This window comes from Amphiprion ocellaris, chromosome 22 (assembly GCF_022539595.1).
Source record: "Amphiprion ocellaris isolate individual 3 ecotype Okinawa chromosome 22, ASM2253959v1, whole genome shotgun sequence".
Classification (NCBI taxonomy): Eukaryota; Metazoa; Chordata; class Actinopteri; family Pomacentridae; genus Amphiprion; species Amphiprion ocellaris.
The window spans coordinates 14,473,707-14,495,403 of NC_072787.1; the positions used below are offsets into that span (position 1 = coordinate 14,473,707).

At 43.0% G+C, this 21,697-nt stretch overlaps 1 protein-coding gene across 23 annotated transcripts in view; it reads left to right on the forward strand.

The window, feature by feature from the left end:
• eya1 (EYA transcriptional coactivator and phosphatase 1) overlaps positions 1 to 19,112 on the forward strand; it is a 64,324-nt gene extending 45,212 nt beyond the window's left edge. For all 23 annotated transcript variants that reach the window (XM_055007176.1, XM_055007178.1, XM_035942709.2 and 20 more), the window contains 7 exons: positions 3,091 to 3,180; positions 12,468 to 12,526; positions 12,645 to 12,805; positions 13,031 to 13,145; positions 13,495 to 13,616; positions 14,433 to 14,533; positions 16,887 to 19,112. In XM_055007176.1, coding sequence (XP_054863151.1) covers positions 3,091 to 3,180; positions 12,468 to 12,526; positions 12,645 to 12,805; positions 13,031 to 13,145; positions 13,495 to 13,616; positions 14,433 to 14,533; positions 16,887 to 16,967 — 729 coding nt within the window. In that variant the 3' untranslated portion in view covers positions 16,968 to 19,112. The remainder of the gene's footprint in view (positions 1 to 3,090; positions 3,181 to 12,467; positions 12,527 to 12,644; positions 12,806 to 13,030; positions 13,146 to 13,494; positions 13,617 to 14,432; positions 14,534 to 16,886) is intronic.
• The last annotated feature ends 2,585 nt before the right edge of the window (positions 19,113 to 21,697 follow it).

Sequence of the window (21,697 nt, forward strand, 5' to 3'; positions counted from 1 at the left end):
TCTCCCTGGAGACCCTGGCCGGAGACCAAATGTCCACCAAATGTAATTCAGTCAAAACCCAAACTGGAACACAGAGATTCTCTTGAACCTGTCTTAATTGGGATTCAAATTAAAGAATATATACATTTGTATATATATATATATATCTTAACAAATATACATTTTTATTATTATAGTGCAAGGTCATTTTCTATCCCATGTCACTTTGTACGCTTCTACAAGTTTACTTTTCCAGGCTTTGCTATTTGTTGTTTCATGTAAATTGCTTCTCTATATTTAAACTTTCAAAACAAACAATTTGGGAAATAAGGCAAAATCCTATTCTCATGGTTTTGTTGAGGTCATAAGTTTTATATAGCCTTCAAAGTGCATCATTCTTTTTCCATTTAGATATAGTACACATGAACAAAATTGACTGTAAAATCCTGATGTCCATTTATCGCAAATTCTTAAATTAATGTATATTTTATTTTATTTCGCCTAAGGGCAGCGTTTCAAATCACCAGTTGTTTTGGCTATGGATGTGTCGGTTTTGAAGTCAAAAATGACATATTGCTCCTCATATGTCAGAGAGCTTAGCGTCTGCGGCCCATGCTCTGTGCCTTTGTTCTGGTATGAGGGCGTGTTTGATGGGGGCAGTGTTTTGTTTTTGGGGTGAAAGAGGGCTGCCCCACGACCCTGCACTGTTTATTTACTTTATTCTCAGCCCTGCATGCTGGGTGAAGAGAGAGCTAAGGCTTAGGGAGCTGTGGCTCCGTGATGAGGGGCTCTCGCACCGCGCTCACACAAATATGAACACGCATAGGGTCTCCGGTGGGCTACTCTGAAACAGGAAACACTCCTGACTCCATAAGGGCCCGTTCCATCAGAGCTCTTATAGGATGTGACAGCCACTAGAGTCGATCTCACTTTCTGTTTTCGCTTTTGTTCCCTGTTTTTCTCCTCCTCTGCCCATTTTTAGTCACCTTTCCACCAGCGTTTCTCTTTCTGTCGTGCCCCAACTTGCTGACACTATCGCATTAAAGCAATAGCGTAAGAGAGAGACATGCTTCCCCACAGCAACCACAGAGCACACTATATCAAAGCCTATCAGAAATGCAGATCTGTAAACTACCTCAGAAAAGAAAGTGAGGCAGACCAACATCCCCCAGAAGCAGCCATCCACCATAACAACCACCGTGTCTCTCCTCCCGCCTGACATTCGTGTCATCTCTATCTTAGTGGCACAAACAAAAAAGTTACAAAACAGTTTTTCCTCCTTGCTGTGCTGAGCCTACTATAAATAGATGTGTATCTGAGTGAGTGCACATCCACACTTTCTCTCACTCGCTGTGACCTCCCACCCACTCTCTCTGACTTTTTTTTTTCCTTCCTCATACACACATAAACACACTGCTGTTCTTATCAGCTCTTTTAATTGGCATCAAGGCAGCTCACCCCCATAAAGCTGATGGCTGAGGCCAGCTGTGCTGCTATTGGGCTGGCCAGAGCTGGAGCTTAAAGTTGGTGGGGGGGTGTTATTGGTAAGGGGCTCAGAGGGAGGGAGTGGGGGGGACTTGGCGCCCCCCCTGGAGGCACTGACATCTCAGGACAGGTGGTGCTGGAGCAATGACAGCAGCAGCACTTTGGCCTTCTGGCCTGCTTGTATTCTTAACTCCCTCACTGACTGATTGTTTAGATTTAATTGGAAAGGATTCACTTGCGCCAGAGAAGACGGCCTTTTCCCACCGAACCAGTCCTTAAGACGAAATGACCCAACAGCGCCAGGGGTTTGGAAGACGGAGCTGGTAGTCTGTTGATGTAGAGGGCTAATTATTTTTGATGAATTCCTACTGAAAGATTGATTCAAACTGGGAGGTTAAGAGAACGGAGAAAGGCTCTAGAAGTGGGGATTGAGCTCTACTTGTGTGGTTTGTACTCTGTCATTTTAGTGAAAACATAAGCATTGTCGGGTGTGACAGCTAATCAGTGAAAAGCTCAGGTGTGTCTTTAGGTGGTTTAACTCTGTAATCCCTGCTTCTGGTCCTGCCTGGCCTGTCTTTAGTATTGGTCTCCCCCAGCTGCAGGAAAACCTTCTCCACAGCTGACCATTGTTTGTCTTCATCCTTTGCTTGCAGAAGACAATTTTGCTGATTAGAGATTTAAGATATAAAATTAATTCAATTTGTTAAAATGAAAGAAAGCATGGAAACACATCTCTCCAGTTAGTTAATCTGTTGTAATTTGATTTATATGTTGTTACATATTAGAACCATAACTTAATAATAGTATGGATAAATTACTTTTCAAGAAGTGAGGTATAGGAGTTAAACAATTTTATTAATATAGAAAATCTAATTACACAAGGCTTATATTTTTGTAAAAGTTTATTGAAAAAGCACTGAAGACTTTTTGCCTATTCATTATCTTTTTAAAGGGAAAATCACACACATTGTCACAGGCTCATTAACTATTTACAGTGTAGTTCACTCCTCTCTAGGTATTATCTTACAGACAGTGCAACCATATCACCATTACAGACCGTTTCACATTACTGACAGAGATCAAGATTTAAGTTAAAAAAAATGCCTGATGCAGGGAGTCTGTATTCTGCATTTGCAATTATTTTGCAATTATAATAACAGAGTGTCTGCCAATAGTCTAAAGAAACTTCAAGGGGAATAATATTATAACATCTAGAGAGCAATCAGATGATGCCTCTGCACAAGTATGTGGAGAATGGGCTATTTACGATGATGCTGTGACCCCGGCTCTTCTAAATCGACCACCCCTCCTGAGAAGAGACATGCTTTTACTGCATTCGTTCAAGTCTGTGGCGTTTCTGATGACTATTCTGGTCCCTTTCAGAGGGTCGTAAACAGAGGCTGAAACTTTCAAGTCCGGCTAATGTCTGCTTTTATGGGAAAAGCCTGCTGTGGAATTTAAAGAGATTCTGTGTTAATTGAGTGACTTACAGGGAACATCATTACTTACTGTATTACTTTATCTGCCTCATATGTTTCTTTAAACTTATACAGAATCTGTATATATACACTGACAATTCCAAAAAGAGATTTTTGTTTGATTTAACAATGTCTGTCTATTTTTCAGGACCCACCAACATCTGTATCATTAGGCCTGAGGATGGAAGAAATGATCTTCAACTTGGCCGACACACATTTATTCTTCAACGACTTAGAGGTGAGTGTATTTGTATGTTTGACTTTGCTGTGTTCTGATTCTTCACAAACACCTTTGTTTTACTTTGTGATGGTTTTAGCGGCCAGAGGAGCACATATATTCTAACAGGAGCGTAAGAACAGTCCATTAAGATTCTAGCAAAAGCGGCAACAACTGTTTCATAGCATGGAGCCTGTTTCTCAGTTATCACTCCCATAGGGGTGAAGTATTACCTCAGAGACCAAGGGATACCATGAATTTTACATGTGCTGTCAGTCTCCTGGGTCACTAGCCGTGCCCCCACCTCCACCTCCTTCCCACTCCCATAGAGGCTAGTGCAATTTGTCAGGCTCTAGTGTTTCTGTGGCCACTCTGTCTGACTGTGTGTCATGCTGTGTGCTTGGTGTCGCTGTCCACCTACACCACAGACCCTTCTGTCACAGCATGAAATACCTCGCCGCCTCCCCTTCCATGCTTCTTTGCCCCCCTGATTCATGTACAGCTAGTGTAAAATCTTCCCCTGGGGATCAGGAATAGAGGGATCAGGAATAGGGAGGTGTGCACGCATGTGTGTTGTGGTGTGTCTGAGTATCTGCTACACTCTGGGGAAAGGTGAAGCAAAGACCAGAGGGTCAGGGATACAGATAGGCTCAGACTGTATGTACAGAAAAATGTGTGTAACATTTGTTCACACACATGAACAGGCATGAAATGCACCCTCTGTTCAGGTCCAGATGTCAAACTCAACTGACTGTCCTTGCACATCACATTTAACAACAATCAAAGCAATTTATTTCCACGTTACTTACCTTAACACTCGCTCTATCCAATTCTCTGTCTACGATTTTATTGAGTTTTATTTCCGCAATTTCAGTCCGTGCCTCCTCCTCTCAGCTTCTTTCTCCCGGTGAATCTGATCCCACTGACCCAGCGCTTTTCCTCAGTGTCCTGCTTTATGCTGACCTCACAGGAGAGGAAATGTTTTGTTTGATACTTAAGTGTGAAGAGATCTGTGGCCACTCTGCCAAGTCTCATTACTCACCACCATGTTCGGCTGTATTACATGAAGCAAACCCAAGAAGGAGGAAAAAAGGGGAGACAGAGAAAGAAAATGTTCATACTTCCCCAGACAGACGAGTGACTGAGATTCCAAATGCAGTCATCGTGATCAAAGTTAATTGGCTGCAATTGGCTGGTTAAATATTTCCTTATGCCCTGGCCATGTAGAATCCATTCTAGCTGCACTTTATTTAATAGATGTGCCCCAATCATTTGAAAAAAAAATGGCAGTTTGTGACAACGCTTAAATGTGGTTTTGCTCCACATCTGTCCTGTGTTTTGATTTCTTTTCATGTGTGATGGAACTGTTCACAGATGAATTGGCAGCTCAGACTACTTATAAAATTATTTAAAAATGCTGTGCATATATTTCTTCTGCTCTATGTCAGTAACAAAATTCTTACATTCAGTTTTGACACTTAAAAGATTGTGATTTTTTTCAAGCTAAAACTAGAGCCGTATTATGACTAAAATAGCTGTCTGTCGTCTGCTGGAAGAATGCTTTTTAGAACGTCTAATGTAAAGACCTCTCTGCAGACGCTGCAGTGATTGTCATTAACAATCATACCAGAGGAGGAGTGACATTCTCTTGAAGGCATATTGATCTCTCCTGTTAAACTGAGCTGGGTCAGTCTGAGTGTTAAGTGCCAGTTCTCAGCAATGCCTAACCAGTTGTGTTTCCTCCCTGCTGATTTACAGTCCTCCATCTCAGATAGAGCTAAATAGAGTCCAACTATAAATACCGCAGCCAGCAGCAGTTATGTATTTAAGCATGTGCAGAAATGCATATGGTCCATCTAATTTGGTCTAAGCCATAAAGGGAGACCCCAGAGGCTGTGCAGAAACACAGGTGCAGAGTTAGTGGCCTAACTGTGTGTGAGTGGTCCATCTAAGTCTTAACACTGTCGTCCTGCCAGCCTCTGCACAAGGACATTAAATACAGGCTCCGTTTCCTTGTAATTTCACAATATATTGCTCTTTATTATTTTAATTTCTTTAAAATGATTTTTGTATATTTTTTTTAATATAATAATATTTTTTAAAGCGTTGTCATAGGATTGTTCAACATCACAATTAAGCAGCATAATATTGTAGTCAATTTGCAGAAGCCACAGCAGAAGCCTTAGTCTTAGCTTGTGTACGATGTGTGTTCAAGTGTGGATGTGTGTCAGTGGAGGCTGGACCACGTTGATAGAGCTGGTGAGTGATGATTCAGGGGAAAGTCATAAAAAGAAAGAGGGCATGCCGAAGGGGTCAACAGGGATCAGTTTCACCCTTACGTCGCTCTCTCTCTCCCTCTTTTTCCTCTAACCTTTTTCTGGATCAGCGCTCTCTTTTTTCATTCACTGTTTTTAAGGTGGGTCACAGAAATAGTGCAGCTTCACCAAAAGCCTTGCCCTCCTAAGCTGCAGGCGCAAATCTCACCATCGATCGTCCTGCACAAACCATTTGCTGCTCAGCCATTTAAAGGACGGGTGTAGTATTATATGAACAGTGCAATCTGTTTTTATGATCAAAAATGCGCTCTGAAGGAAGTATTAGTAAAGTAATTCAAGGCAATATGATCCCTACTGATGCGATCTCCACTGTATTAATTTTTCCTTATAGAAGATGTTACATTTCAGTAGATACAGAGATAAACATGCAATTCATTTTATTTCTTAGATTAATGAAATTAAAAACATAAAAAAGTCAATATCTGTTGCAATTTGTTAAATAATAGCAACATCATAGTGGTAAGGAAATAAAGGCAAGTAAATTATTAGTTTTTATTATTGTACTTTCAGAATTATATTTTGTCAGTGAGTGATATTTTTCAGTGTTTTTTTAATAACATACTTCTATAAATAAATAAGACGAGTTGTTGTTCATATGTCTCATTTTTGAGACATAGAAAAATTATTCTACTGAATGTCATTTTTATGCAAGCACTATGGCAGGGGTTGCATGTGGAGTTAATTGATGGTCTAAAGTGATGTGTATAATGAAGCCCACTGAGGCTGAGTTCACTGGGAAGACTGACAGCTCTGCTGTGACTCGGGGTGTGAGTTTACTGTAGGTGTGCTGCTGTAGCCCAAACGCTAATGCAGAGCAGTATGTGGGAACCAGGGGCCTCTCTCTCGCTGGCCAAGCCCCCTGTGCTCCCCTCTCAGTGGGGTACAGGGGCTGCCGTCTCCCGCCTCCCTGGGTGAGAAAACAACCCTCCCTGTCTGGAGAATAAAGGGCATAGGGGCAAACCACTCACAGAGAGACAGAGGGGGAGAGGTCTCTAAAGGTGGGAACATTTTAAATTAGTCCACTGATGCCTCCATGCTGTGTGCAATGCTAACTTGCACATTTGTACACATACACTCTAAACATGTGGTGCTACAACGTCTTAACACACACACACAAGCATATGCAAAGACATACATACTGTACATTAGTAAAAGTATCCACACTCACACACACATACCTATGTAGCAATCCAGTAATACTGTAAGCTGACTACCTTTTATAGCTCCCAGGCTGCAGTCGCAGGGTTGAAACCTCCTCTGTCACTCTCACCCAGGGTTTGCCTGTTAATGAGAGATGCTGTGAAACGCACGGTTACCTTTTCCTACTGGCTGAAATGGTCCTCCAGAGCCTCTTAGTGTGGAGCCATTCTGTTGGTTTTATGTCCCACTGTAGAGAGTCAGATCCTGTACTTGCCATTCCCTGTGACTGGTAGCTTTATTGTGTTTTCCCTGATAGTTTATTTTTTTGGCGATTTTTTTCCTAGTAAGGAAGAACACGAGGCTAACTGTGGTTTTCACTGAATCGTGAAATTAAGTCAGTCGGTTAATCAGTTACCAATTAACACTGAAGCTGTGTGCCAGTGATTATTTATATTTCAAATAAAAACCGTCATAATATCAGATAAGTCCATGAAACTCTGTACTGGCAAAAAACTTGTGCTGAAACCAGATTGTGCCACTTTCATATACTGTGTATTTTGTCAGATGGGCTTATTTGGTTCTGTACACCCTGATGTGGGTATTTCATCATTTGCTTGGCTACTGATGCAGCAGTTCTGTCATGTTCCTCGACACAACTCCATCAAGTCTGAAGGCAAGGCCACTGGTGTGTTTTGGAAAGACTACAGACAGAAAGTGGAGGTTTCAAAGCCACCCTGTCAATCTTCGCTCCACAGAGCTCCACATCACCCCCACCCTCTACCCACTATCCCAACACAGCCGATTCAAACACCAGAAAGGAGTTGAGGGTGCACGGAAAATATAACATTACTGTCTGGTGACAAATGATGATATTTAAGAATAGATTTCTTGTCCTGGATTAAAAAGGGAGACGCAGCACCTGTCCAACATGGTTTGTGGAGGAGGAGAGCAGAAACTTGCACAGATTTGTCCAAACAACAGTCCACTTGGCAGGAATAAACTGTTTCACTGTGGATATGTTCATTGGAGATGGAAAATGCTGAAATGACTGAGATTTGATATAGCATTTAATGTTGCTCTCCTTGAGGTGCGGTTTGAATGTGAAATGCCAAAAATAGGAAATAATGAGGAGCAGCTCATCTATCACACAAAACTAATTTATATTTTTTTGCTGCCTACCTGTGGGGTGTTTCCTCCTTCTCCAACTTTTCCGACACTTTAAAGACCACTTTGTTAAAATGTAGTTTGTTCCTGAGAAAAGCTCCCTCTGTATCCCTTCTCTTGATTGCGGGATTTTTTTTTTTTCTGTAAAAACAGCATAGACTTCTCTATACCTGTGCTTTGTTTGGCACTGCTGTTTGAATTCCGTGACTGTTCAAGCACAGATTGTGGATTGGAATGAAGTGGGTTTGAAGAACTCTCCCTTTGTTACCCACATCCTGTGTTTGACCCCCAGATAATCACAGCCCTCCCTCCTGCACCCTCCTCCTTCCCCCCCCCAGACAGGGGTGCCTGTGGTGGGAACAGAGAAGGAAGTTGCTGGGGGTCACAGACCACGGGGGGGATGACAGCCTCTGCCGGTAGAGTGGCGGTATTGAGAACCTGCGAACCATGGATGAGCCTTTTTCACATGGCATTAGCCTGTAGGGTCACAAGGAATTTCGTGATGATAGCTGTTATCGCTCACACTGTGGTTTTGACCACCCACCCACCCCCACCCCAGCAGCTCACCTGAGAGAGAAGATGAGATAGGGGGAGAGAGGGGCCAGCTTGTATCCAAAAAGTGGACACTATTGTATGGCAGTGACCTAGACCTTCATGGGGGGAAAAACAGGGCTAAACGGGAGTTAACATGGTCCTTTCTGTGTTTTGGTAACATGCATTGCAGAGTTGCTCCGTCTTTCTTCTCCCTGCCTCTGACTGTTGCAGTCACCACTCTGAGCTCTTTCCAGGGCTACAGGAAGACTCAGGCCGTCATCGCTGATTGCTTAATGACAGATGCCAAGGGAACAAAGAGGGCTCTGATAGCTTCCTCCCCAGTGAAAAGGTTTTCAGCAGACTAGTGGAAAGACAGAGACAGAAAAGGGAAGCGAGAGTGAATGATGCAGAGATGGAAGCATCCTGAAGCAGAGGCATCCTGTCTTCAATTCTTGGGCATTTTTTAATGTTTTATTCTTTCCTGTACAGATAAAGTCGGCTTGGTAGCTGCATGAATTCAGATAAAAGAAAAGAATGTTGCTGATGAATTTAACAGAAAGACAGTGTTTGTATAAGGAGTAATTGCAATGGCTTCTGGTGGAGGGTCTTCACTCCTTAGTACAGTAGGAACATCTGGTGTGAGTTAGTGGTGATTGTAGGTTTTAGAGAGACCACTGTTTGCTTGGTGAGGGGAGAACGGGGGGATTCGATGGAAAAGAGATGTTCAAAAGGTTCTAAGAAATTCTCAGACTGCCCCTTAATGTGCCACCGTCATGAAGGCCTGTCAGTCTATTGTTAGTGTTAAATAAACAAAATAATAGCAGCATGTCGCTTTTTCTTTTCAGACTTCCAGTGGGTCAGTAACTTCAGGTGCTTATGAATTATTTTTGTGAAGTTATGCATGACTGTAAATTAGCTACGTCATCATAAGGCGACACTGAATAATCACAAATTATGATTTGACCTTCCTTTGTCATTAAGCATTTTTAAAATTTGCATTCAGTTGACTATATATCCACCTACAAATTTATTTATTTTTTACTCTACAAAAAAATTTTAGGTGTTTATTTGTCGAGTTCAGAATTACCCTGAATAGTAAAATTCAGCACCAAATAGTGTTGTCTTTCTGTCCACTTCGACCTGCACCATTCATGGTTTTGTGGTGTTTACGAGGCCTTCAGAAGTGGCTCCTAATGAGTGTGTGTAAGAGTTACTGTACGACATTACCCACAGACACCTCCTCCATTAGCTCTCCCAGTCCACCCAGGGATCCAGTGCAGAGGTTTATGCCAGCCCCAGCTGGAAACAGTAATTGTTGGAGCCTGCTCATTCTTCCAACAACCTCTTCCTTTATATATTCCAAGTGCACACAAGACAGACCTCTATCTGGAGGTCCCAAGCCCCTTTTCATCTGTTAATTAAGCATCGTAACATAACTGAAAAACTATATAAACACGGAAAAACAATGAAGTGGAAGGGGCACGGGCATTCAAGCTGTAAAACCCAAACCCCTATATTTTTCTTGGCCTTTTGAATTTTTAACACTTCACAGTTGTTGAGGTTTGATGTGTTTATTAGCTTTGAGGATTTGGACCAGTCCATGAAAAATCATTCATAATCAAGCAGCACTTATAATGGCTGCAGTCAGCCCTAATTGCTGAGGGATATTTACGTGTCTCGGGTCATGGCAGAGTTTTGGCTGTAGGACCTAAACTAGGTCTATAATTATCACGGTGAATAATATTGTTCTCCGATATCTGTTTTGATCCATGCTGGCTTTCACACTCTGAAAGAAAAACATTACATGAGAAGAATAAACATGAGGAGCTATTGTCAGCAAGGTACAAGCAGACAGCATGCAATTTGGGATGATATGCCAAATGAGTGGACCTAAATTGTTCTGTGCCAAAGCAGTGAAAGAGGTGGCAGGAGCTGATTGTCAGCAGATTGTGTCTTATTCATCAGCAGGTAATTACTGGATAATAGAAGCATTCCAGTCACTTGCACCAGAATGGGAGGTCTTTGAAAGGAGGCTTTATGAGGTGCTTAACTCAGGGTACTGTTTTTGTTTTCCTATACAAACAGACATGCCTCCACTACTTAAGGAATTAAGCACACCAATACGTCTGGTTTGAGTTCTGCTCTGAGTCAAATTTGGAGATTATTCGTGAACATAAATTATCCACAAGATTCTTGGCATTAGATCCCCAAGCTGCGACAAATTGCTGCTTTCTTCAACTATTAAAGATCTGCTGGTGAGTGTCTGGGAACAGATTAGGCCAGCAGAGCAATGGGCCCCCACATGCACCCCATGTCAGTTGACAGTCCATCTTCTGGAACGTGGTGCTCAGAGCTCACTCCATGTGAGGTCACTTTGGACTCTATCCCCCAGCCTTTACCCGTTACTCTCCTCCATCTCCGCCTCTCTACCCTTCCACCCCCTTATCGGGGTGCCGGAGCCCCGGAGAGGAGGGGAGCCGGGTCACGGGGTCAAAGTCTTTTCCTCTTTGGATCTCGGGGCTTGCTGGGAGAGGCTTGGCGAGAGAATGGCTGCATTAGAGCTGGGGTTGGGGGTCAAGATTTTAATTCTGTTAAAGAACAGCTGGTTTGAGTTTCTCCTCACGTCGCTCTTCCCTCCCTCTCTCCACAAATCCAGGGAGATGAAAAATTTGTTCAGAGGGGAACCAGTAAAATAAAAAAGGTTTACGGTCCAAAGCCCTTACCCTTACCCTGCTCTAGCATTAGAGAGGAATGTAATAACGTCAGCATTTGGCCTCAGTTAGATTGACTTAAAACAAGGAAGTCCTTTCTGTGTTTTGGTGTCTTAACAGCCGGATGAAACTTAATTAAAAAGCTCAAAAAATTTGGAGGGATATTTCATACTTGAGGCCAGAGGAATTCTCTTCCTCAAGTTTCTATTTCCATGAGAAATTATTATTTCTCACATAACTTTAAGCAGGTGAGACTAACCTTTTCGGCAGTTACGTAACTAATTTAAAACCTGCAGCTTTCCAGAAAAATTAGAAGAGAAACTACATCATGGAGATATCAAATGCTCTGTGCGTTATTCACACTAGATTAGAGCTGACTGAAACAAATTTAGTGGTTAGCGTCACATGAATTTCAAAGCCTCTTAGCAAGCGTATTGCTCAACCTCCTGTTGCCTATATTTGTAGCCACACCAAGTTTTAGCAGTTAGCAGCTTTAGCCTCCCTATCTCTCCTCTGCCCCATGTGAAATGTGTTTATCTGAATGCCAATGCAGGACTCCCTCACATTTCAAGCTGGCTGATGGGGCAGAGAGAGGGGAGGAGGGGAGAGGCACTAGAGCGCTCCTATAAATGGAAAACTAATAACAGATTTTCAGTCTGCTTTCTCCTGCGCTCTTTTGCCGGCTGGCCGGCTGACTGGCCCCGGGGCTGTGTTGGTGTGTGGCGCAGCAGCAATCAGAGGTCATAATTTCATTGGCGGTTAGCATCAGGTTCAATTTTTCTAGTAGGTTACATTTACCAGAAAGTCTGGATTGTGTTACTGTGTACCGGTGGAATCAGTGCAGAGCTGCAGAATCCCTTTACCTTTCCAAGATGAGCCAGGCATCCCAAAGGGGAAGAGGGTTGTGCACATATGTTTGGAGATGCATGCAAACAGACACATGCTATGACTTTTAGTGTCAAGGCTCTTTATACTACTAGGCTCTATGTTAACTAGCCTACATGCATTCCTTCACTATATATGCCAACCTAGGGAGTGTAAGGAGTTTCTGATCTGAAGCTTAATTGACTAATTGAAGCCTGTGGGTGCCCATATCTTTAGACCCCTCTAGTGGTAGCAGTCCTTTCAGACTGATGATGAGGTAAATTCTTGATTTAGATAGAGCTAGTAAGGGTTCATGGTTAAATACAATAAATAAATAGATCTAATTCTAAAAGGATATAAAGAAAAAGTTGCCGGCGTGTCCAGCCAGAGCACACATTCCTGAATAAATATGTTGTTCTAGTGAAAAAATCATCTTGAACATGTGGGAGTATTCCTTCCAAGAAAGAAACTTCTCTGAATTCTAAAAAATAAAAAGTGGCATTTCTTAAAAAGCACAGGAACCCCACTTAAACCAAAATGAATGTTTTGTGTGTTTCAGGAATGTGACCAGGTACATATCGACGATGTGTCCTCTGATGACAATGGCCAGGATCTAAGGTACAGCACTAGTGCACACTGATTCTTCAAGCAAGAACAAGAAATGTCTCCTATGTTTAGCTGCCATCAATGGTGAAGCAGCTTGTGCTAACACGTTTTTTCTTTGTCTTTGTTTTAGTACGTATAACTTCAGCGCTGACGGTTTCCATGCAGCAGCTACCAGTGCCAACCTATGTCTGGCCACAGGCGTGCGGGGAGGCGTGGACTGGATGAGAAAACTGGCCTTCCGCTACAGACGAGTAAAAGAAATCTACACCACCTACAAAAATAACGTCGGAGGTAATCCCCAACAAGCAGTGCTGCTCTGTACAGATCTGTTGAGTAGAAATGAGCTTGCAGTTGTACATGCCCTCATTGTGTGGGCGCTTGTGTGAGTGTCTGCGCGTGTTCACGTGTGTGTTCTAAAAGCACACATGCCGCAGCACTTGGTCAGGGTAAATTTTGAAAATTTCAGTGGTATTCGGAGGGCTGGTCCAACCCAAACAATGTTACCCTGCGTTTCAGGTCTGCTGGGCCCAGCCAAAAGGGAAGCCTGGTTGCAATTGCGAGCAGAAATTGAAGCCTTGACGGACTCCTGGTTAACACTGGCACTGAAAGCACTAACATTAATCCACTCAAGGTAGGACTCCAGTGAGGAAAATTGTACCCAGTCCCATACCGCACATATATAAACTTGTATGTGGTGTAAATAAGTCAACTCCATACTCCCACGCTATTAAAGTCAACACCAATGCCCTGGATTTGTCTTTTGGACAGCCTTTATCTTCAGATTTTGATAAATGGTAGTGCTAAGAGATCTGACTTGAGAAAGGAGCAGAGATCCAATTCTTCATTCTATGACATGTTTTAAAGAACTGATACATTGCAGTGTCTTTGTTTTCTGCACACTGTGTTTTCTTTTGTCCTCCCTCTGAGTGTTATAAAATGATGTCATCCCTCTGCTCTCCTCCTCTGTCTTCCTACTTCAGGTCAAACTGTGTGAATATCCTGGTGACCACCACGCAGCTCATCCCTGCTCTGGCTAAGGTCCTGCTCTACGGCTTGGGAATAGTCTTTCCTATCGAGAATATTTATAGTGCAACCAAAATAGGTAAATACTGCATTTTGTATGTCATGTCTGAAATTAGTTTCTCTTTTGTTCTGCCCACTGTGCTCAGTGTTTTTCTCTGTGAAACATGACTGCTTATTATTTGAGCTTGGTGAGTGTAAACGGTTAAGACACATATGCTACCTAAGTGAGAGGACTGAGGCGTGGACAGGGTGGGAGATTCAGTCACCGGAGAGGGTTGATGTTCTTCTGTGAAGGAATAGTCCTAATCAGCCTGGGATTATTTTCTTGGAGCTGGGCCTGTGCTGGGCCTCTCCAGGCCTCTCCTGCTCAATTTCTGCATATGAAACCACTTCTGCACATTTATGTCATTCCAGAGCAACAGAACCCCCTCCTTCGCCTCCCCCCATCTTCCCACTTTTCTTCCCACCTCCCCCATTTTTCACAGTTTCAAATGCAGAATAAGCATCAAGCTTCACTCTTGCGCTGTTTTGAGGCCTATCAGTACAGAGCTGTAGCAAAGCTCAGGAGTCCACTGAAGTGCTCTGGTCCTCCTAACCAGAGCTTGTAGCATGCAAGAGTGATTGGTCTGTTCATCGTAGTTTTGAGGAGGAGAAGGGCAAAGTGAATGCTTTTAAGACTGTCTTTATCTAAGGTCTGATCTTATCACATCTCTTTCCTGGAGTCACTGTTTACACTCTGCCCTATTTTGTGCATGTGCTGTTTTAAAGGGGGCTCTTGTCACCCTGCGCCTTTGAATCAACTTCAGTGTGAGTCTTTGAAAGTGTGTGTTTGCCTGTGTCTCTGTTTGCAACCACGCAGTGCTTCACTAACATCCTGTCCTCAACTTCTCCACAGGGAAGGAAAGCTGCTTTGAGAGAGTAATTCAAAGGTTTGGGAGGAAAGTTGTTTACATTGTTGTTGGAGATGGGGTGGAAGAGGAGCAAGGCTCAAAAAAGGTAAGACAACTTGGAATAATAGATACCACGCTCTATACACGTCATCTGGTAAAAACATTCATGAGAAATACATGGAGGTATGAGAAAAGATAATGTTTGAACTCCTGATTACTTTCCATAAGGTCAGGAGTTCATTATGAATGCTTATGGAACACAAAACATACCTGCCATACCTTTCCAAAGAAAGGAACCAGCGTTCCAGCTCTCCTCCTCAACAGTTTTGCTTTACTTTCATTCGTTTATCCTCTTATTGGGCGTCCAAGTACAAGAGAGAAAGTCTGTAGTGTGTAATCAGCGCTCTTCCTCCGCCATCTCAGGTTTACAGAGCAGGGGAGGGGAGAGATGGCATAATTATATATTCCTGTTCGGTACCCTGAGCAGTGTGAATGCTGTATGTGTAATGCTAGACAGGCCCTTTCAGGCATGTTGAAGGCACATCGTAAACAGAGCACACATAAAGGAGACTTAAATCATTGTTGATGAAGTTAGAATATTTACTGCAACGACAAGCCTGTTAGCACAAGATGGACCAAGAAAGGCTCTAAGCCGACACAGCCCCCGTGCTCTTTTAGAAACGTGACGGTATCTCTTCACATGAATCTGACATCGGATTTGCTCTTTCAATGTTACCTGTTGGCTCTTGCTCCACATTTTGTGCATTCAGCGCTTCTGTCAAGTTTGGATGTACACCAAGCCACACAAAGCAAACATATTCATTAGCAAATTAATCAGCGGCCCATGAGAATGTTTCCCTGACAGCTACGGTGAGCCACAGTGTCAAGCTGAAGACGTGGAGTTTCCCTTTGAAAAGCCTCCAGCTCCTTTTTCACCTGTTTCTCAGTAAACAATGAGTAGAGGCGTGAGGATAGATGAAGAGTGATTAGGCAGTGATTAGGGAGAAGTAACAACCTTTACCCTGGATAAAAGTGTAAAGCAATAGCTCCGTATTATGAAAAGTGAACACGCCCTGGGAATGTGGTCTTGAGGGATGATTGTGGAAAAAGATGCAAATATTTTTACTCAGTCTTGAGCTGTTGGAGTGTGACATTGATGGAAGGATAAGGTGTTTTTTTCCCCCATTTGAGTGGTGTGAGTCCCACGACACGCCATGCAGTAAAAGGTTTCTGTGTCAACATCAGAGAGGACGTGAAATAACACAACAATTTCACCCGTCAGGAGGCGCATATCAGACGTGACACTGTGTGGAACTACAAAAGCAAATGTCTGGAGGTTCTCTCAGCCCTCATTCCTTCACCTAAAAAAAAATCCACAATCCCTGAAACAATTCTGTCTTCAGTTATTACCATCGCCTGGGAGAGAAGGAAGAGATAACATCTCCAGCTTTTAAACTTAAAAGCAAAGACAATTTACAAAACAAAAAGCAAAGAGCTTTTTAAGGGTCAGTGCAGGCTCTCCTAAGCGGAACATACGCCTGGGAGAGGCCATACCTTTGATAAGGGGAGGGTAATGGGCTCCACACACTGAGGAGCTGAGGACTCTACCTGACAAGCTCCTTTCATTCTCTGCGACTCAGGTTTCTCTCCCATCCTTTGCTTGGGAACAACAGTTCATTTGCACTGTCCTAAGCACACACTGGCAGGCAGGAGGTTCATTCAAAAGACACTGTGGGGAGTTCATTTCTGTTCAGGTTGAAGGCAGCTACTGGATTAGTTTGGAGGTATAAAACTGCATGTTGTTGCAATTAGTTGGAGGTACAGATGTACGATTTGGCTGCACAGGCGTATGCACAAGGGAGCAAGGAGCACTTGTGTTTTTGATATGATTGCTTTTCCTGGTGAGTGGACCAGGCTTACTGCATTCATTGAATGTATTAGCTGCAGTTTAAAGAAAAAAATCTAAATAGAACTTCTTGTGTGTTCGGAAGGCCTGCAAGTGTCCCAGATCTGAAATGCATGTTGATTATTTTGTCCAACCTGCAGTAAAATACCAATTCCACATATTTGTAAACTGTAAATTTTCCTTTTGATGAAGACAAATTTAAACAAAATAAATTGTAGATTACAGTAACTCCCATTTAATTCTAATGTGTTCTATAATCTGTTGGCTCTTTTTCCACATCTTGTATTCAGCATTTGTGCTGGGTTTGGATGGAAGCCAAATGCTGCATGCAGACACACATATTCATTAGCAAATTAATTAGCACCATTAGAGCATATTTTCTGGCAGATATAGTGGCAGAAATTGAGAATTTTTATTTTTCCTCGAATGAATGACTGAGAGGATGAATAATCTTTTTCTAATAACTATAACTGACTTACCAATTAATACCTTGTGGAACCTAAAATGTGTGTTTCAATAAAACTACAAATATTTGTTTTTTTTCCTCCCACAGCACAACATGCCCTTCTGGAGGATCTCCAGCCATTCAGACCTCATGGCCCTCCACCATGCTCTAGACCTGGAGTACTTGTAGCACTACACCACCATCGTACACCTTGCTCCGCCTCAGCACACCAAGCAACCTTTCACCTTCGCCCTGCAGCCCCGTCCCACGCTTGCCGCAGACCCCACAGCTCAGACGAAAAAAAAAAATCCCCCCTGTGCTGCCTGGCGTCTGTCTTTCACTACATAGGAAGAAGAGAAGAGGAGAATGGAAAAAGGAAGGCTGAGCACACGGTTAACGTGCTGACATACGGTCACACATCGTCTTAACCCTAAACATTTTCTTTTTTTTTTTCCACGAAGCCAAGTAGAGAGAGGTGAATTTACGGCGCTGCAGCTGCTTGCCCTGGTTACTGTGAATTGGCCGCTTTCTGAAGCTGTCAAAGTGTTTTACGGCCCCATGTTTGTGCCGGGACTCTGTCAGGGTTCACACCTGTGAGGGGAGCAGAGCTACTGATGGCCTCGCCTGCCTCACCTCACCTCGCCGCAGAACTCAGCTACAGTAAACCGCAGGCCCACGACTACTGGTGGTGACATTACTCCATCCCTCTAGCTCATCCCCCCTCTGCTTCTCACCTCCCCTTCTATTTCTGTTCCTTATCTGTTTACCTACTTTTTAGTCTCCCCTCCATCATGGGACAGACAGACAAAGCGACTGCTCCTCTGTTAAGCGTCGGCCTGGGAGTCCTGTGCTTCTTATTTATGAACAGAGACTTTGTGAGTGGCACCGAGCCACTGAGAAGGTACCTCGATGACAAAAGACTCGTGCCTTTTACAAAGTACTATTGATTTCCACCACGGCGAGAGGAAGACATTTATGGAAGAAACAAAAAAAAAGGGTTTTCTAATAATTTAAGAAAATTACAAAAAACTTTATTTACAATGCTGAGACAATCGTGTACAGAGGAAATCTTTTTTTTGCGTGTGTAAGTTTGTAATCACTGGACTATTCCTTCCTATATTCATTTAGGTACATGCTCTTGAAAGGTGGCAATGCTTTTTCATTGAAGTAAAAAAAAAACAAACAAGGCAACCCATCGCACATAAGCTTGTGCGACGCCTGAAAGTGTTGATGTGTTCAAGTTATGTTCGATAAACAAATATGTAGATAATGGGATTTTGTGATAAATTGTTTTGTCAAGACCAAAAGCATGGATGTCAAGTGTCAAGGACCTTTCTTTTGATTCTGTGATGTTTCTCATCCTTACAGGAAACTTCAATCACATCTTTATATAGAATTACAGGTCTCCTCTACTACACGTCCTTTTTAGACACATATTTCGAAGGGAAAGAGGTTTTTGTTTTATTGTTTTTTTTAGTTATTCAGAAAGGTAGTTCACGACCTGTGTCCTTATGGCATTTCACCAGCTTGCAGCCCTGGCCCCGTATATTTGAAAGCAAACTTAATTCTGATAAGGGTTTCGGATATGGCAAGTGGCAACTTCCTCCCTCTGGAAAGCCATTTTAATGACAAATTTGATGAAATCTGATATTTTAAAAAAGCAGGCTTGAATAGGTTTTATTATCTTTTATACAAGCACTATAACAACTCTTGTACAGCAAGCGTAATTTTGTATGATATAGTGTTTTTATTTCATCTTTGAGAATACATTCTGTGTCCCTCTTTGAAGTAGCTGAAATACATGAAGCGCTGCTCATAGTGCTTCTACATCTGTGGATGGGGAAACCATAATTAACATTGAGAGAAAAGCCACTAACTTCGAGGGGTTTGTGAACATACAGGACATGTGCTATCGACTGTGAATTTCTTAAAACGGAAACCGACTTGTTGCGTTTCTAATTTTCCCCTCCTTTGCACATGATCACTGTTGGCCTTTACATTTCAATTCAAATCCCTCTCTCCCTTGACATACCCCCCCACCCCCATCTTCTCAACAAAAAAATAAACAACTTCTCCCCCGCACTCCGGGGTATCTACATATTGCTGCTAGATCAAGGTAATGGTAGGTAAATAGAGGAAATGTTTTATAGATTCATACAGCACGCTTTTTTTATTATGTTGCAATCATAAATGCAAACTGGAAATAATTTACACTACATGGGCCTCATTGTGAAAACGCAAAAGATTGTTGTGTCTGCAAAATATGTGTACAGATGTTTTTGACATTATTATTTGATTGTGTTTAAATTAATAAAACTGATTTGTGAACTGTTACATGTCGCTCAGTTTTTTTGTTTTGTGTGTTAACTATCACTAAAATTACACTTCTCCTGCCAGGAAGCAGACAGAAACTGGATACATAGTAGGACTTTTTAAAGTAAAAGTTCTGTTAATTGAATATTTTACATAATTCCTGTAAAACAAGCCTAAATTTTATTGATCACTTCAGTGTACAACATCTATTATACATTCTTGTGGCTCCTGAACCTAAGCTTGTAACTACTCCAAAATTCAGAATAGTTCTGTCGGAACAGCATCCATAGGAACCTCCATGCATAATTTACATATATCAAACCACTCCAATCCATAGAGAGCTGCGTTAGTTTAAATAACACATGAAAAATATTTATGAGGCAGATTTTATGAGGTGGTCACAGCTAAGACAGTCCAGCATGTAACACTAGCCTGCACTGGGAAGAAAGTGTCCGGCCTCCAAAACCACGTTGGAGAATTAAGCATGCATGGAATTTTATTTAGAGCCGCACTGCCCCGTTTAATATCCAGATCAATTATGTTTTCAGATGGAGTGGGAGTGATGGCCAGGGGTGAGGCCTGTGTAGTCTGCCAGGCTGGACGAGAGCAAGTCGGGGTGCTACCGCCGGAATGCGCCGGCACAATGACCCCTAATGTGCTTTTCCCACTTCTGAACAGCTGAAAGACTAAGTAGTGTCTGAGGTCCTGACTGGCTCTCTTTCTAGGAGCGCTCTCACAGAATAGAGGTCTGTTCTCTTTGATAAGTTTTCCCGATGCTCGCGGATCTGGCAGAAATATTCAGACACAACCAGACGAGACATTTTGTGAAAGAAAAAGTGGGTGTTGATGCACGCCGGCCAGCCACTGGCTGCTCATACAAAACAGAAGGCAATAAACATAAGAGCCAGATTGTGTCCATTTTGCTTGTACAGTCCAATCACGATCCCTCTATCAGAACTTTCTGCTGAGATTTGATATGTATGAGCTGGTGGCTGCTTAGTGAATATGTTGCATGCTTGCTTTTGTAAGATAGAAGTGTTCCTGTGCTTTAATCAGGCTTAACAGTAACCATGTAATTCTCATGAGGCCTGATGTTCACTGAACTCCCACCAGCCTCCTTGTGGAAATAAAGGGGGCCATTACCTTGCAGGTCCTGTGCTGGGCATTCCTCTCCGGGACGTCCCAGCAAAGTGCCCCCCCTCCATAAAACTGTACTGCAATAATAAACAACGCCATAGGTGATTTACGACCTTGCCCAGACAGTGATTTCATGCAGATTTCCATAGAGGGGGCCTCTGACGGTGCATCACAATTGAACTAATATTGTATTACATGCATATCAAACTCCCCCCAAAAAACCTGATCCACATCCACATGAGCCACATCTCTTTTACGAGCAGGAAGCCTATTAATAGGCCTGTGTTCTCTTGGTGGCTAGTGTGTCTCAAGTTAGGGGAATTTGTCTCTGTACCGAGCAGATGTCCACAGATTGAGACAATAAGAATTCCCTATATGTGGAGACATAAAGCCTCCATCCTTAGCTGCTCAATCTAAGAACTATCATGCTATTGATATGTTTTCTTTATTCTCAATTTGGCTGATGCTGTTTGTGTCTTGAGGCAGGATAGAGGAAGCCGCTGTCACTGATTGCAGCTCCTCCTCAAGTGGTTTTAAGATGAAGAAAGGCTTCTTGTTCCTCTTCCCGAGTCGGCTCAGTTATCCCCGGCAGGCAGTGAGAGTGGCAGGCCTGTTGTCAAGCTGGGGCCGATGATGGTGCTAAACTAGGCCCTTTGTTTACTGTTTGTTTATTTCTCAGTTACTGGGATTTGACAGACAGAGTAGGGCAGGGACAGCTGGTAATCAGGAAGCTGTGGATGCCAGGGATCTCAGCCAGGAGTGTCAGCTCCGAAGGGGCCTGGTGTCCACAGCTATGTCTGTCCAATACAGACGAAATGAAGCTGTGACACACTATTAATGTATGTTACTGGAGGGTCTGATTGGTCCAAAAAAACTGTTGGTCATGGGTGTTAATGGACTTACTGAGGGGGTTGTGGCATGTGGAGGTCAGAGATGATGAGCTACATATATGTATTTAGGCATCCACAAGATGAACGATGGATTTTTGGGGTATCCTGCCTAATATTATAAAGCAGTAACATGTTGAAATGCAACTCGTCTGTCTTCTGATCGCACACTTGTTGCTTTCCTCGAAGCTGCACCTCCTGCAAGAAGTAATTACTCCGACAACAGCTGCAGCTTAGCAGGTACCAAACCTCATTTGCCGAGCAAATTCACCGACAAAGACACACTTTCACACAACCTCTCACCACAGCCCGTAACCACGGCGAGGTTGCAGTGTTTGGGTCGCCGTCGGAGCGTTGCCAGGGACCCGAGCTGGAACGATGCTCCCATGTCTGCCCGACCGCACCACAGCTCCACCTGCATCTGTGGTCAAACACACACACTCCCTCATATTTACTGGGCCCACCACACTATTCCATTTGAAGGTGAGTGGCAGAGATTTATATGGCGAGCTAAGGCCACCCCACAAGTGTGCGTGCGCAAGTGTGCACGTGCGTGACTTCTTGGTAAACTCATGAGCTGTG